Source organism: Diabrotica virgifera, chromosome 4, assembly GCF_917563875.1.
Source record: "Diabrotica virgifera virgifera chromosome 4, PGI_DIABVI_V3a".
NCBI lineage: Eukaryota > Metazoa > Arthropoda > Insecta > Coleoptera > Chrysomelidae > Diabrotica > Diabrotica virgifera.
In genome coordinates, this window is record NC_065446.1 from 74,803,485 (window position 1) to 74,820,273 (window position 16,789).

The following is a 16,789-nucleotide window of genomic DNA, read 5'->3' on the forward strand; positions in this document are numbered from 1 at the left end:
ACTCGCATTTGAACCCCTCGCCGGGGCAGATCGTCAAAAGCTTCCTAACGAGAATCATCTCTAATCTATCGACGCTCCCGCTATTCGTAAAAAGGCCGCATTTTACCGGCTTTTTTTTGCTATCGTTTTATACCGCTCAGATAATTCAATCTGCTCAGTATTATCGACGATGATTTATTTAGCGTATTAGTGAGTGCCTTACAAATGAACCAAATGGATTATGGAATTCAATCAGAGCTCTGATGTGACACGTCATCAAGGAATAAAACTGTAAGTACTCTACATGTATGTGAACATAACTTATTAGTCGTGATACTGTATGCATTTTGAACCATATACCTCTCGTAGCAAATATTCTTTGTGCCATTTATGCAGATAATACTTTAAATTACATATGAAAAATCGTTATCTACTCTTAACCAGCTTACCTATGGGAATATACTCTATAACCGTACAATAAGTATAGGTTACTATTGTTAAGGATACTTTACGTATTGCCTAAACAACAATATCAGTACAACTTCACCATACCTTGCCAGGGCCGGTCCACCTATTTATTATATTGTTAATACATTAAAAAAAAACTGTTTAAATCGAAAATTAACAATTATTATAACGTTTATGAAAAGTTTAGAAATATTTATTTTGAAAATAAAAACTGTAGAAAATCTGAGTATATCGAGGTTAGTGTTTTTAAAATATCTATGTACCAGGGCTGTTCATAAATTAAGTTAGTAAACACAGATATGTACGTATTATGTGAAATTTAGGGTACCTTAAGTTTTATCAGGGAAGAGACTGTTTTATCAAGGAAGAGGCTGTTTTATCAGTATTACACTCAATAATTGGCTAAAACGACGCGTGGTGATTTGCTGAAAAAGCAAAAACGTCAGAATTTGACAGGTGAAAAAAATAATCGTGGTAATTTAGGATTTGTTACAGCAAAAACATATAATTTTTCCCATGTGGAAAATTGAACAAAATATTTAAGATAAAAGAGTTTTTGTCAACTGGTACAACAGTGCGATATGGTGTATTCCACGAATATACGACTGTGTTGGATTATCGCGACAACGAATATTTTAGTGTGCAACATAAGAAGTACGAAAGTATTTTGCTCTAATAATTACTACAATAAACAACAATATAATTTGCAATTTACTTTCGTTCTTCATAGTTTGCACAGTAAAATATTCGTTGTCGCGATAACCCAAGAGGGTTGTATATTCGTGGAATGGGGTAAACATATAAATTTTAAGTTTAGAAATAATATATTTGCAAGAACTCTATTCCTCATAGCATGTAGAAAACTTTAATCAAAATGAAAATCGTTGTTCTTTTTTGCTTTTCTAATAATTTGCTTTCATTGCAGGGAAAACTTCTGAACATAAACGTGAATGCCGGAATAATTATCAGCAATCAAAGTCTCGTGCTGCAGGGCGTATCAAGATCCACAGCCGGAAACTATACATGTGTGGGGTACAATACCGAAGGTGACGGAGAGAGTAATCCATTCTACCTCAACGTCCTATGTATGTACACCCTAATGACTAAAATATTTAATTATAGGTATATTAAGATTAATAAGCATAATGAAGGAAAATCTGTTGTGTACTTTAAAGTCTAGAGTCTTGATGAAAACGCTAGGTGCTTTTGATTTAAAAATATACTGCTCAACACTTGAAGTGAAGAAATATGTTAGAATGCAGGGTTTTGTATTAACCACCGATATCTCCTTAAAGAGCCCTATCAAGTCCCCTTGACGTTGGCGATTAACATGTCGAAACTGTCTCTGTCTCGACCCATTCTAAATACTTGCACTGCTTTCTTTATTCCCGTCCGCTCCCTAATATGCTTCAACCAAGGGGCCTGTTTTCTACCAATTCCTCTGCGTTCTTCGATTTAACGTATCATAATAAGTTGAAGAATATTATATCGGTCTCCCCTTACTACGTGTCCAAAATAGGCCATCTTTCTACATTTGATGTTATCAAGCAGCTCGCGAGCAGCATTTCCTCTCATAAGGACTGCCACATTAATTTATCACCATAGCCGTCAATGGTATTTTTAGTGTACGTCTGTGCAGCCATATTTCAAAGGCCTCCAAACGATTAATGGTGGATATTTTTAATGTCCATGCTTCGACACCGTATAAGAGGACTGACCAAAAATGTAACATTTAATCATGCGCTTTCGAGGTTTAAGTTGCAAGTTATCATTACAGAAGAATGACCGCATTTTTAAAAATGTGCCAGCTATCTCGATTCTATATTTTATTTCTTTTTCTTGATCTAAGTTCTTCAGTAATATGGCAACTAAGATATTTAAAACTGGATACTCTTTGAATTATAATTGAACAGTTGTTTAGGCCAAACTCTCTTTCCGCTGTGTCAATGGCATTTAAAAGGCATTGTAATTCATTCATGTCATCACGTAAAATAACTGTATCGTCTGAATACCTGATCTGATGAGCCACCGATATACAGGGTGAGTCATGAGGAACTGTACATACTCCTACCTCGTATAGAGGCTCTTATGGGGAATAACAAATAATGACCATTAAAAAGTGTCTGCTCCCCTTGTTCAATAATATACAGGGCGAGTTTCGCATTTTGACAGAAATTTATTTCGTTATAATTTTTGAACGGTCAGATCGATCTGTCTCTTATTTTGGTCAATCGTTACACTATTACCACCTAATCAACTGATTTATTAAAACTAAAAAAAAAATCAGGTCCGGCTTTAAAAAATTAGTTCGTTTGGGTCTTAGAAACAATTACACCCTGTATACGCTTTTTGAAAACTCTAATATTAATTTTACAAATTAGACAAATAGGCAATTAAAATGGCATATTTATTTTTCCCCACACGATTACTTAATTTTTTATAAAAAAAATCAAATTTGACTATGAATAATAATTAAAAGTTTGGTAAAGTGAACCATAGATTAAAAAAAAAATACTTTTATTACAAAAATTTATTTTTTTTGAACAAATAATTAATTTATGTTACCACCAAATCAACTGATTTATTCAAACTAGAAAAAGATCAGGCCCGGATTTAAAAATTTTTTTCGTTTTGGTCTTAGAAAAAAATTCACCCTGTATACGCTTTTTGAAAACTCTAATATGAATTTTACAAATTAGACAAATAGACAATAAAAATGGCATATTTATTTTTTCCCACACGATTACTTAATTTTTTATTAAAAAATCAAATTTGTCAAAATAGGAATTTTAACCAAAAAATGAAAAAAAAAAGATGACATCATGGTTTAACTCGCTACAACGTTCCATTTAAAAAAAATTTTCTGAAATTTTTACAGCACATATCTCTTACCATTGTGAAGACTATGACAATTGTTGTAGACTTTCAGTTTTCTTCTCGTAAAAGTTATGAATTTTTAAAAATAAAAGGTTCAGCTTCGTGAATTGCAAAGTTAAATTGCAAAAATTAAGTGAAAAAATTTAAAATTTATCTATTTGATCACGTCTATGTTAAACTATAGAGTTCAAAGAGAAGTGTTATGGGGAGTTTTAGATCTAGACGTGTTATAGAAAAAAAAAATGGTGAAACTTTTAATTTTAAGAAAAACGTTGTTTAATTTTTTTTATTTTTATGGTAAAATTGCGATTTTGACAAATTTGATTTTTTAATAAAAAATTAAGTAATCGTGTGGGGAAAAAAATAAATATGCCATTTTAATTGCCTACTTGTCTAATTTGTAAAATTCATATTAGAGTTTTAAAAAAGCGTATACAGGGTGAAATTTTTTCTAAGACCCAAACGAACTAATTTTTTAAAGCCTGACCGGATTTTTTTCTAGTTTGAATAAATCAGTTGATTGGGTGGTAGCATAAATCAAATACTTGTTTAAAAAAATTTATTTTTGTAATAAAAGTTAATTTTTTTTAAATCTATGGTTCACTTTACCCAATTTTTAATTCATAGTCAAATTTGATTTTTTTATAAAAAATTAAGTAATCGTGTGGGAAAAAAATAAATATGTCATTTTAATTGCCTATTTGTCTAATTTGTAAAATTAATATTAGAGTTTTCAAAAAGCGTATACAGGGTGAAATTTTTTCAATGCGAAACTCGCCCTGTATATTATTAAACAATGGGAGCAGACACTTTTTAATGATCATTTGTCATTCCCCATAGGGGCCTCTATATGAGATAGGAATATGTACAGTTCCTCATGACTCACCCTGTATGAAAGCGCATTCTCTTTACGTCGCCTTTATCAGCAGGTTCTGCCATTGCATTATTTTTATACTTTGTTTAAAGTAGATGCAGTAGGTTGCTTTGATAGAAATCAGATTGCACTAGTGAGTGAATGACTGATACTTCGACTTTACCAGCAAGTTTTATGTAATGAACTTATACTAGCGAAACACTTTCCACAGAATGGCAGGCAGACGAGGTGTAAATATAGGTGTGAATCGGCAGCGGCGTGTTGTTAAGGATCTTTTTGTATTCTTAGGTTAGCAGATTAAGTCAGCGAAGGTGTGGTGGTGAAAAGTCGCTCAGTAATGATAGCCAATGGGTTGAAGTGAATTTGATTATTCCAGCGATCATTGTCATAGTGTTGTTTAGCTCAAAATCAATCTTTTGACCAAAAGCGTTGTTGATCCGTATTAGAGCGTAATATTTAGCTACACAATAAATAATAGATGAGCGTAAAGATCGGAGTATGGATGCCAATGCCTCCATGTTGTGACGCAGAGCTTCTGAATGATGTAATTTATGGGTTTTATATTCGCGACAGCTATACTTAAATGCTGTTCTCTAAAAGTTAACGTTCTGTCCAAAGTTACGCCTAGGTATTTTGTTAATTACTGTGGTTGGGTCGTGTATTATCAAAGTGAACGTTAAGTGTTCTGGAGGCCAAATTTTTGTTTAGTTGGAAACAGGTTACTTGGATTTTAGAGGCGTTGAGGCGAAGTATCTATTTTTGAAAGAAACTTCCCATATTTTACCAATCGTTTCTATATTCAACGCAATATCTGTTTAAGTTGCACAGTTTCTAATCTTTTTTTAACGATTTTCAAAGTCTTCACCAAAATCATATATAACAGAATCTGCAACAAGTGTGAAGCGGAAATCAACGAGTCACAATTTGGTTTTAGAAACGCTCTGGACACAACGAAGGAAGTGTTTTGCTTGCAAGTATTGGTACAGAGATGTAGAGATATCGACAGGGATGTCTATGTGTGCTTTGTAGATTACTCGAAGGCCTTTGACAATGTAAGATATGACCAGCTAATCGAAATTCTCCAAAACGTAGGAATTGATGGTAAGGATATCCGAATGGTGACAAGTCTCTACTGGAATCAGACAGGCTAAAAGTTGGCAATTGGTTCACAGAGAACATAAGGATCAGAAAAGGTGTACGACAGGGATGTGTTATCTCCTCTCTCCTTTTTAATATTTACTCCGAACAAATTACCCCGCACAAACCTTATGGAAATTAGGTCCCAGTGGATTTAGTTCATACTTTGGGAAAATACTCTTTGAAGCATCCTGATAAAAAGTTCTTATGGTCACATCTCAATCGTGTTATCGTGATTTCAAGATATAGAGGCACAAACTCGTAAAATTATAAGATTTACCGGGTATTCCAATTCCCTGAATTACTGGTTATCTGACAACATGTAGAAGTTTGGATTAAATAAAAGTACTAGTAGTCTAGGATTTTTTCCTGACTATCCAATAGCGACCTTTACTTTGGACCTTAACCTTCAACGGATGTCATCTTCTAGAGTTTCGAGGGGTTTCAGCATTAAATTGACATAAACAGATTACTCATAGGTTTTTGGGATCGCTAAACACGAATATGCCATCAGAATTGACTTCCGGAGGACGTGATGGCCAGGGCCACTGTAAGGGACGTCATCTTCTAGAGTTTTGATGGTTTTCGGCATTTAATTGATGAAAATGATATACTGGAGGGTTTTTTGAGGTCACTAAACACGAATATGCCACCAGAACCGACTCTCGGAGCACCTGGTTTCCAAGGTCAATGTAAGGGACTCCTGGAGTTTCGAGGGTCTTCGGTAATACATTGATGCAAACGGATTACTCATAGGTTTTTGCAGTTACTGAACACGAATACCCCATCAGAACAGACATCGGAGTACCTGGTGCTTAAGGCAGGTGATGCTTTAAAGATTCGAAAATTTTCGGTACTAAATTAATGTAAACTGATTACTCACAGGTTTTTGGGGCTGCAGAACGTGAATACGCCATCAGATCCGACCCACGGAGCACCTGGTGCCTAATGCAGGTCTTCTGAAGTTTCGACAGGTTTCGGAATTAAATAGCTCCTGAACACAAATACGCCATCAGAACAGACACCGGGGTACCTGGTGCCTAAGGCACGTCATCTTCTGGGGTTTCGAGAATTTTCGGTAATAAATTGATGCAAGCTGATTACTCTTGTGTTTTGGGGGTTGCTGAACACGAAAATGACTTAGATAAATGACTCTGGAGTATCTAGTGACCACGATGAATAATACTATCAAAATATAATATAAGTAAATCGATCTTAAAATAAATGAAGGAAAAACATTGACAGATATAAATTGAGTTTACATATACCATATACATAAACATTATTTTAATAAAAATCTACAATTAGAAAAAAACTTTTCACCAATTTGTACGCTTTCTTTGAACAGCAACTCAGAAAACCTCAGAGTACTCGGTGTGTACCAATCCGAATCTGTGGGTCGAATCTGATAGTGCATGCATGTTCAGAAACCCCAAGAACCTAAGAGTAATCCTTTTGATTCCTTCAAAACTCCAGAAGATAATCTGTCTTAGGCACCAGGTGCTCCTGTGTTTGTACTGATCACGTATTCGTGTTCAGCAAACCCAAAAACCTATAACTAATCCGATTGCATTAATGTAGTACCGAATACTCTCGATACTCCGGGAGCCCCTTGCATTGACCTTGGAAACCAGGTACTCCGGGAGTTGGTTCTGGTGGCATATTCGTGTTTAGCGAACTCAAAAACCCTCCAGTAATTCATTTGCATCAATTAAAAGACGAAAACATCTAAATCTATAAGATGACGTCTCTTGCATTAGCTCTGGCCACCACGTGTTCCGGAGATCAATTCTGATGGCATATTCGTGTTTAGCGATCCCAAAAACCCATGAGTAATCTGTTTATACCAATTTAACCTTTAACTAACCGCGCATCAAGTTATAACATAACTACACGCGTGGCGTACTTTGTACGCCACAAGAAAATACACTTAAAAACAGCGGATTTGTTTAATTTTTTTTTGAAAAAATACACGTAGTTGTTTGTTATAAACCTTATTCGGCATCAGTGAATACTTGGAGTTCCTTTTCAGTAAGCCAATTGGGATTTATAACTGGAATCATGGAATAACTAGATTCCATGATAAATAAAATTACTAATAAAAAAAATTTTTAAATGTGATTTTTTACAGAAGAAAAAGTATTGTTTACAAAGAAAAATATATTTTTTGCCATAATGACTAAAAAAGAATTAAAATATGTACTTATATTACGACTTATAGTAATATAATCCTGGGGTATATTGTCCACCACCGGAAACAACAAATAATAAAATGTAAATTACGATCTTTCCAGAACGCCGATTATAACGAAACTAAAACCAAATTGTAAAGCACATTCCAGTGATAGGTTAGAAAAATAAGCAAGGTCAAAAATTAAATTTTTAAATATATTTCCAGTAGAATTATTATATCTGGCGTAAAAAGTACGCCAGCGCGTGTAGTTAAAGGTTAATGCCAAAAACCCTCGAAACTCTAGAAGATGATGTCCGTTGAAGGTCAAGGTCAAAGTAAAGGTCGCCGTTGGATAGCCAGTAACTCAAGGAATTGGAATACCCGATAAATCTTATTTTCCGAGTTTGTGCCTCTATATTGTAGCGTGATTATTGTTAAAATAATACTCTCGGTTAGTTTATACCCTAGCCATTATTCTCGATCATTCCAGGCTAAGCCAGCTAGCTCTCTGACTATCGTGTGACCTTCCAACCACCGCGCGTCGATTCCTCGTATATCGTGCTTCGACCAGAATATTCTCGGCTTACGTCTCGAGGTGCTAATGGCGGCCGGTGATTCATTGTTTTGCTACATTGCTCCCTTTTTAAGAGCTGAGCGTCCCGATCAGCAACTCTAGATGGCCCAGGATGGCGGAATCTACAGGATTCTCCAGCTCTGCATATACCCCTAGAAAAGAAGTAACAGTCTACTGTCTTTGAAGGGTATGACATCTTTGGGTTCATGCAATACACAGTAATTCGTACGCCAGTTTCTCTGAAGATCACTTCAAGCATGCTTCTCACAATCTTCCAATCCAGATTTTCTACTGCATGGCCTATTTTTGGTAAAGCCAAATCTTTGATGCCATAATTACACACGATTTTCTTCAAATTAGTTAGAGCACGCCATATGTTCTCGTAGTTTGGCGTGTCCGTATAAGACTTTCTGGTCACCATATACAGCAAAGATCGAGGACCATCTTCCAATCGCAGTACTCTTCCAATTTTAGGCTGCTGATTTCTTAACTGGTCCAGGCGGCCGAACTTTCTATTGAATACGGACGAGATTCCTTTAGTCATCTCGAGGTCTTGGGCAACACAGTGGGCTAGAGAGACGTTTTCTGGAACACCAAACAGATCTTACTGAACTTCTGTGGTCACGCCGAATCTAGCACTCTTTCTCTCTGCGTAATTTGACATAAATTGATTAAAACTTGGCTGTGCGGCTTCTTTCATCTCCTGTTGGAGGACTCGGGCTTATTCTGTTTCGTTTTAGCCAGCATATGGTGCAAGACGATTTGTGTGAATAACTTTTGGTTTACCGTTTGGCAACTTCTTAATTCTGTATATTACGTCATTTATTCTCTTCTTAACTTCATACGGACCTTCCCATTGTCTTTGCAGTTTAGGACGCAAGCCTCGACGACGTTGTGGATTATAAAGCCAGACAAGATCACCTACTTCGAAGCTTTCATTCTTGCATCGAGAATCACATGAATCTATCATTCTGCCACTGGCTATCTGGATGTGTTGTCGGGCAAGGTCATGAATGTTGTTCATTCGTAACTTCAGGCGGTCGACGTACTCTTCGCCTGCAACATGTTCCTCGGAAGGTCTGCAGCTAAACTCTAGGTCGCAGGGCAAACGAACTTCACGACCCAACATCAAGCAGGTTGGTGTTTGACCTATAGTTTCATTCACGGCCGAGCGGTAGGCCATCAGGAATAAATGAATGTGTTGATCCCAATCTCGCTGATGTTCAGATACAACTTTGGACAAGTGTTTACCCATCGTTCGGTTCATCGTCTCGACCAATCATGTAGCTATGGATACCTACATTTCGTTTCATTTCGATTTTGACATTTCAAATATTCAATATTTCAAAATGTCACGATTTGGTTGTAATACTGATGAGAATATGAATGAAATTATCGAATCAAATATACCAAAGAATACTGTTTACAGTAAAAAATTTGTATGGAAAGCGTTTATGGACTTTTGCAATGATAGAAAATATGAATTAGATGGAAATCGGACGGTGGAAGAATTGTTAATTGCACATTTAAATAAATTGTTTCTATCCGAATAACTCTCGAACATTGATAAATGCTCAAAAATTTTTTAACAACTTTCTCAAGCTTGTTGCTTACAGGCAACAGACCTCCGCCTACGGCGTCGGTCTGTTTCCAAGCAACAAGCTTTCGAAATCTGTTATAAAATTTTTTCGAACAATTATCAATGTCCTTGGGTTATTACTACTGATAACAAATTACTAACAAACATTACTTTCCTAGCAACGGTACTAAATACCTGCTGCGATACAATATTACTTCTAATTAATATAAAATAAAATTAAAACTTTATTTGATGCAATGAACCGGTAATGACATAAAGTTTTGTATGCACCACGTGAATTATTAGATGTTTATACCCTCGGGCCAGAGGCCCTCGAGTTTATTAGCTTGTCGCCCTTAGGGTATAAACATCTATTTATTGCCCTTGATACATAAATAACTACCCTTGAGAGCAAAATAATCGACTCACTTGCTGAATTGTACACGTTAGAAGTCTCGGATTTCCTAAACCTGTTGTCCGATTCGAGTGATTTTTTTAATATATTACAGCCTTATTATTTAAGAAAATCGATGTAATATTATTATTGCTAGACAGGTAAAGGTCATTTTATACCGGGTGTAACAATCATAGGGTGTTTTTTTTTCTTAAACGTACCTAACTTTTTATTATCCAACATAAGCAAATGAGTCAAAAAAGAAAATGTTAATAATGCCTAAGCCTACAATTGAATTTTAATTTAAATATTTTTTATATGCTAGAATACTCCACAGGGTGTTCCGACCTTTAAGAAAAAACACAGTATGATTGTTACACCCGGTATAAAATGACCTTTACCTGTATAGCAACAATAATATTACATCGATTTTCTTAAATAATAAGGCTATAACATACTAAAAAATCACTCAAATCGGACAACAGGTTTAGGAAATTCCACGTGTATAATTATTCAGCAAGTGAGTCGATTATTTTGCTCTCAAGTGTATTAAACCATAGTTTTATTTACAGAAAAGTAAAAAAACCAAAAAATAAAAAGTAGCTTGTAAAAAGCATTGGCTATCAATTTTTGTTCAGAGCCGTATCCATTGCAATTCAGTCGGAATACTTATTTAAGGCAAAATTATGAGTAATAAAAATATCCACCTCAATTGTTGAGCAGTATATGTTGCAACATGCAGCGATTTTGTACACGAAGCGACGCCGACGTGAAGTGTGATCAGATATCTCATCCATTATATCGAAACCGTGGTTTCGGGTTAAGCTGTCCGTCGTTGGTTATTCCAAACATCAAAGGTAGCGGTGTTAACGTGGAATATGGAACCGATGTCGTCTATACATGTATAGGAGTACATATTTATTACTTCCATGTGACACAGCAATATAGTATGGAGAGTAAAATCAGTTCTACTGATAAACGACACCACATTTTCGAATTGTTGGTCACCAACTGTTTAACAAAGTCAAAGAGTAATTAGTATTAGGTCATCATCATCATCAGCATCAGTAGCTCGACAACCCTTTTTGTGGTCCTGGCTTGATCTAGGATTTTCCGCCATTCTGTTCTGTTGCTTGCTTTGTTTTTCCAGTTGGCAATCCAAAGTCCGAAAGCCAAAGCAGCAAAGGTCGAAAATTCAATTTTTAAGTTTTTCTCGGTTATGATTGAAAATTATTCTCTGAAATCTTCTCTTTCCAACGATATATAAGACAATATAGTATAAAATATCCATGGTTACAGAATTATTTGTTTTTTGAAAGTCTGCACTCAACTTACCATGTACCGGTACCTTTATAGCCTATTAGAGTGTTTTATGTTTTTGCAATTTCCCGAACACTAGGGTTTTAACTTTTGATGCCAAATATATCTGGATCCTTAGATGATAGAAAGTCCAAATTTTTATAGTAGTTGTAGATAGACAATATCAAGTTCCGCTTAAAGTTTTATTGAAAAATATACAAAAACAAGTACAATAAAAAATAAACTCTTTTGAGCTTTTTGTAAGAGTATTTTAAAAAATCTTAAAATAAATCTTTTTTTCACTATAACTTTACAAAACTCTAGGCGGGACTAGACAATACATCTAGTGTCAAAATAAAAAAAATTAGGTCTCTAAGTTCTTTGGTTACAGAGCTATGTGACATAATGTTAATATTGTCCTTACATGGGACTTCGGGTGCCCTTGTGTTTTCAGATCATATTCCACTTGTTCCACGTACCTAAGTTTGGGTCTTCCCTATGACCTTCTCCCTACTGGTGTCTGCCTCATTATATATTTTGTTATTTTAGTCTCCAAACATCCGTTCAACATGGCCCATCCAGCGCAGACGTCCGATCTTTATGGATGTTATGACGTCGGGTTCGTTGAATGCTGCGTATAGTTCAAAATTATATCTTCTGCGCCGTACCTCATTTTCTTTCACCCCATTATATATGTGTCTAATGATTTTGCGTTCAAACGTACCTAATAGGTTCTCACCGCTTGTCGACAGTGTCCATGTCTCTGATCCATATAAAAGAACCGGTTTTATCAGGGTTTTGTATATTTTGCATTTGGTCTTTCTTGTGATGATGTTAGATCTTAGATGTTTAATTATTAGTGCATTATAATATGTATTATTAGCAATACATATATTCTTCTCTTAACTTTTTCACTGACATTGTTATCTGCGGTAACTAGTGAACCTATGTATATATGTTAAATTTTTTCACGCTTTTCATGTTATAGTCTCCTATTGTCAGATTCTGTAAGTTTATTTGGCCTGTCGATTTGCTAGCCTTTATGTATTTGGTTTTTATTTCATTAATGTTTAGGCCACAGTTTTGTGTCGCTCTTTCTATCGCATTAAATGCTTCTATCATCTCTCTTTCGCTTCTAGCTATGATATTAACATCATCTGCAAATGCCAATATTTGTACACTTTTTGTTATTATTGTTCCTCAGGTGTTGACTTTTGACTCTCTAATTATTTTTTCTAGCGTGATGTTGAATATAATACAAGATAAGGCATCTCTCTGTCGTAGGCCCGTTCTAACATCGATTGTATCTGTCAGTGCGTTTTGAATTCGAATTTTGCTTTTTACTTTAAGTGATTATTTTACTATATCATTGAGTTGGAATATCTTCTCTGGAACTCTTTTAGGGCTTGGATCAGAAATTCTCGATGGATGCTATCATGAGCCACATCAGGCACTCTCAAAATCAATGAAGAGATTATGTGTGTCTATATTAAATTCACTAGTCTTTTCCAAGATTTGCCTCAAGACGACGATCTGATTTATTGTGGATTACTGCCTGCAGAAACCACATTGATTTCCCCCAACTATTTGTTCCACATATGGTCTCAATCGCTCATACACAATATTTGACAACATTTTATATGCCACAGTCAGTAGCGTTATTGCCCGGTAGTTTTTACATTAAAGCTGATCTCCCTTTTTATGTAGTGGAATAATGGCAGCTAATCTGGAAAGCTCAACGTAGGTGGCGCTCGTGTAGTTGGAGGTCACGTTAACTTACGTCAATACTTCAAATCAATCTTTTTGTAAATAAATATTGCATATTTGTTTCGCTGTGTGAATTAAAATTAAAAAAATAAAATCCCTCAATATTGTGCTGTGCATTTGTGCTCATCGAGAAAGTCAGGACACAGGTTTCCCAAAGATATGCTGATGAGAAAAAAGTGGATTGTAGCAATAAGAAGGGATAAATATGTGCCAACAATAAATGCACGTATCTGCAATAAACATTTTGTTGGAACAGATTACGTATTGCCCCTAGAGATTCGACTGTAAAAAATTGAATACTTCACTATAAAACTCATATTAAAATTTATTATAAACGCAGGGATTAAGATATTTATGCAATTTTATATACATTCACACTGTTGCCACATGTACAATCGCTTTTTACGGAGTGAAAATATAAAAAAATATATTTGCAATAATAATATAGAAAAATGTGAAATAATAATTTGAAATATTTCTCAAGTTCTCAATATTTTTTAGTCACTAAAACAAAACCCGACGAAACCTAACCTAGCGTCATCGAAAATAATATAAACAAGTTAATAACCGAAAATTAAAGTGACCTTCAAATATTCTTTAGTGACTAAAACATAACCTATTCAAACCTAACCTGAATTTTTCTAATTTCACCTTAAATTTAAGGTCGCCTTTCACCTAGACAAACATCCAAAATTATACTTAATTAAATTAACACATTCTATATTTCCATAAGGAATTATATTTTTTTAAATAAGGCAACATTGCAGAATCAACTGCGCTCAACCCATGCTTAAACCAAATTTACACCAAATGCGCAACTGTCATGGAGGCCACATTTTGAAAATATGTGAAAAATATCACATTTTTAAATGAGATAAACACAAAAATTAATGCTGAGCGCACTTATTTGAAAAAATTTTAAATTGATAAAAAAGTAAGGCAGATATATACACAGTTGTTAGACTCGTGAGGGGAGTGAATCAATACCAAATAAATACCCTCAGTTCTATACCCTCTGAGCTATAGAAATACAACATTGAGACGATGATTAATATAGTTTATCATTCGATAAGGGCTTCCCTTTTTCCAGTAACTCTCGCATTTCTTCTCCTCAATTCGTTTTTTAACGCACAAGCAGTCCAAGGTCCGTATTTTTCGGCAATAATTTATTATTTATTAAATCGTAATCAAAAACACCATATACAAACTTCACGAATTGTCAAAACGTTGACCTCCAACTACAACTACACTAGCACCGCCAATCGGGAGCAACGGCGTACATAGCTGCCATTACTCCGGTATTCCAGTCTTGTGGCAGTTGTTTATTATTCCATATAGACGAACGGCAGACCCCCAAAAAAACGCTTATTTCTCGAGATACTAGCCACGGTGGGGTGAATGGCTAATTTTAGTCATACTTTATGTTTTTGATGGTGCTGAAAACGAAAATGAGGTTTATCTTGAATTTTATTTGGGGGAACATTGTCAAAATCACAATTTTACCCTAAAAAAAGATAAAATCAGGTTTTTTGCATTTACCTCGCTACAAATCTGTTTCATTTTAATATTTTTTTTCTGAAATTTTTGCAGTATATAGTACTCATCTTTTTGAAGACAACGCTACCTGTTTCAAGCTTTCAATCTTATTCTATAAAAGTTATGAATTTTTTAATGTGAACGGTGCAGATTCCTGAATTGCAATGATTAATTGCAAAAGTTGAGTGACGAAATTTAAAATTTAGCTTTTTAATCACATCTGTGTTAAAACGTCGACTACAGAGAAGTTTTCTGGAAAGTTTTAGATCAAAATATTTTATAGAAAAAAATGGTGCAACTTTTACTATCGACGTTATAAATCCCCAAAATAACGCTTATTTTTCGAGAACTGACCATGGGTGATAAATGGCTAATTTTGGTTTTACTTAATATTTCTGATGGTGATGAAAACTAAAATGAAGTTTATTTTAAATTTTAGGTGGGGAAATATTGTGAAAATCGCAATTTTACCCTAAAAATAAAAAAAAATGAAATTTCTTTTTTTGCGTTTAACTTGCTACAACTCTGTCCTATTTTAATGTTTTTTTTTTCTAAAGCGTGTACAATATAAATATAATTGCTCACTTTTTTAAAGACAATGTAACATGTTTTAAGCATTTAGTCTTATTATAGTAAAAGTTATGAATTTTTAAAATAAAAAGTGCAGATTCTGTATGTGGAAAGTATGACTAAAATTAGCCATTCACCTCTCCGTGGTCAGTACATGGTCAGTTTAGGTGTGCCTGCTGCTCGCCCAATATATTCACTATTAGTTTGTGTATCGCATTCAATAGGGAGTTTCCGCCTTCCTTTATTAATTCTATGCTAATGTTGTCTAATCCAGATGACTTGTTGTTTTTCAGTCTGGTAGCTGATTCTTGCATTTCAGCTACTGAAGATGGGTTTGTTTCTCTGGTATCCGTTTGATCCAGTATAATTCCATCATAGAGAGGATCTCCGTTTTCTTTTTCAAACTTTTCTTTGAAGAATTATTTCCAACTTTGTAGTATTTCACTCTGTTGAGTTACTATATCTCCTTATTTTTCTCTGCACATCATTGTTCTTGGTTTAAATTCTTTTCTGCTTTTGTTAAGTTTTTGGTAAAATTTGCTGGTTTCTGTTGGTTTACTTAGTTCTTCCATTTCTCGGAGTTCTTTTTCTATTTGTTCTCTTTTCTTTCTGCGATGTATTTTCTTCTCTTCTCTGCTTAGCATTCTGTATTCCTCCTCGGCCTGTCGTGTTCTATGTCGTTGTTATAGTCGTTGATATGCAATATTTTTTCTCTCTGTTATGTTGCGACACACTTTATCGAACCACTGCCTTTCAGTTGAATTGACCTTTTTTGTAGACCCAGTAGAGCCAGGGTCTCTTTAATCGCGAGAATAATCATATCGCGTCATCATTATCATCATCTTGGTGCTACAGACCTTAGAGAGCCTCGACCTTCTCAAGCTTTCTACGCCATTCTTTTCTGTCCCTTGCTTGCATTTTCCAGTTGCCGAATCCGATCTTCTCAGTATCTTGCGTTACCCCGTCCATCCACCTCAGCTTTGGTCTACCCCGTCTTCTCATTCCCACGGGTTGCGCTGTTAGAATCTTTTTTATCATGTTCGATTCAGGAGCCCGGGCTACATGTCCTGCGCACTGCAGGCGGTTTCGCTTAATTATAGTGATAATATCTTTTCCACCAAACGTATGCTTGTAGATATTCTGCAGTTCAAAGTTATATCTACGCCTCCATATTCCGTTCTCACAGACCGCTCCGAATATCTTACGTAGCACCTTTCTTTCAAAAATCGATAGAGCGGATTCATCTGTTTTAGTTAGCGTCCATGCCTCTGATCCATATGTGAGAACGGGGACTATCAATGTTCTATACAGCCTTATACGAGTTTTTTAGACACGTTTGTTAGCTAAGTACTTTGATAGACTATGATAACACCTGTTTGCAATTAATATTTGTCTTTTTATTTCCCCTGATGTGTTATTATTGGGGTTAACTGATGTCCCCAAATATATGAACTCTTTGACCGCTTCGAAGTTTTGGTCATTGATGATTAGATCTGCGTCAATATTTCCAGCTCTTGTGTTTGTGTTAGTCGCCATGAATTTGGTTATATTTTGATTTATAT

The 16,789-nt window shown here is 35.0% G+C and overlaps 1 protein-coding gene across 1 annotated transcript in view; it reads left to right on the forward strand.

Annotated features, from left to right (window-relative positions):
• The window catches only part of LOC114335279 (nephrin-like), an 838,863-nt gene that overhangs the window by 640,005 nt on the left and 182,069 nt on the right, over window positions 1-16,789 (forward strand). The window contains exon 7 of the mRNA XM_050649180.1: window positions 1,373-1,532. Within this exon, the coding sequence (XP_050505137.1) occupies window positions 1,373-1,532 (160 nt within the window). The remainder of the gene's footprint in view (window positions 1-1,372; window positions 1,533-16,789) is intronic.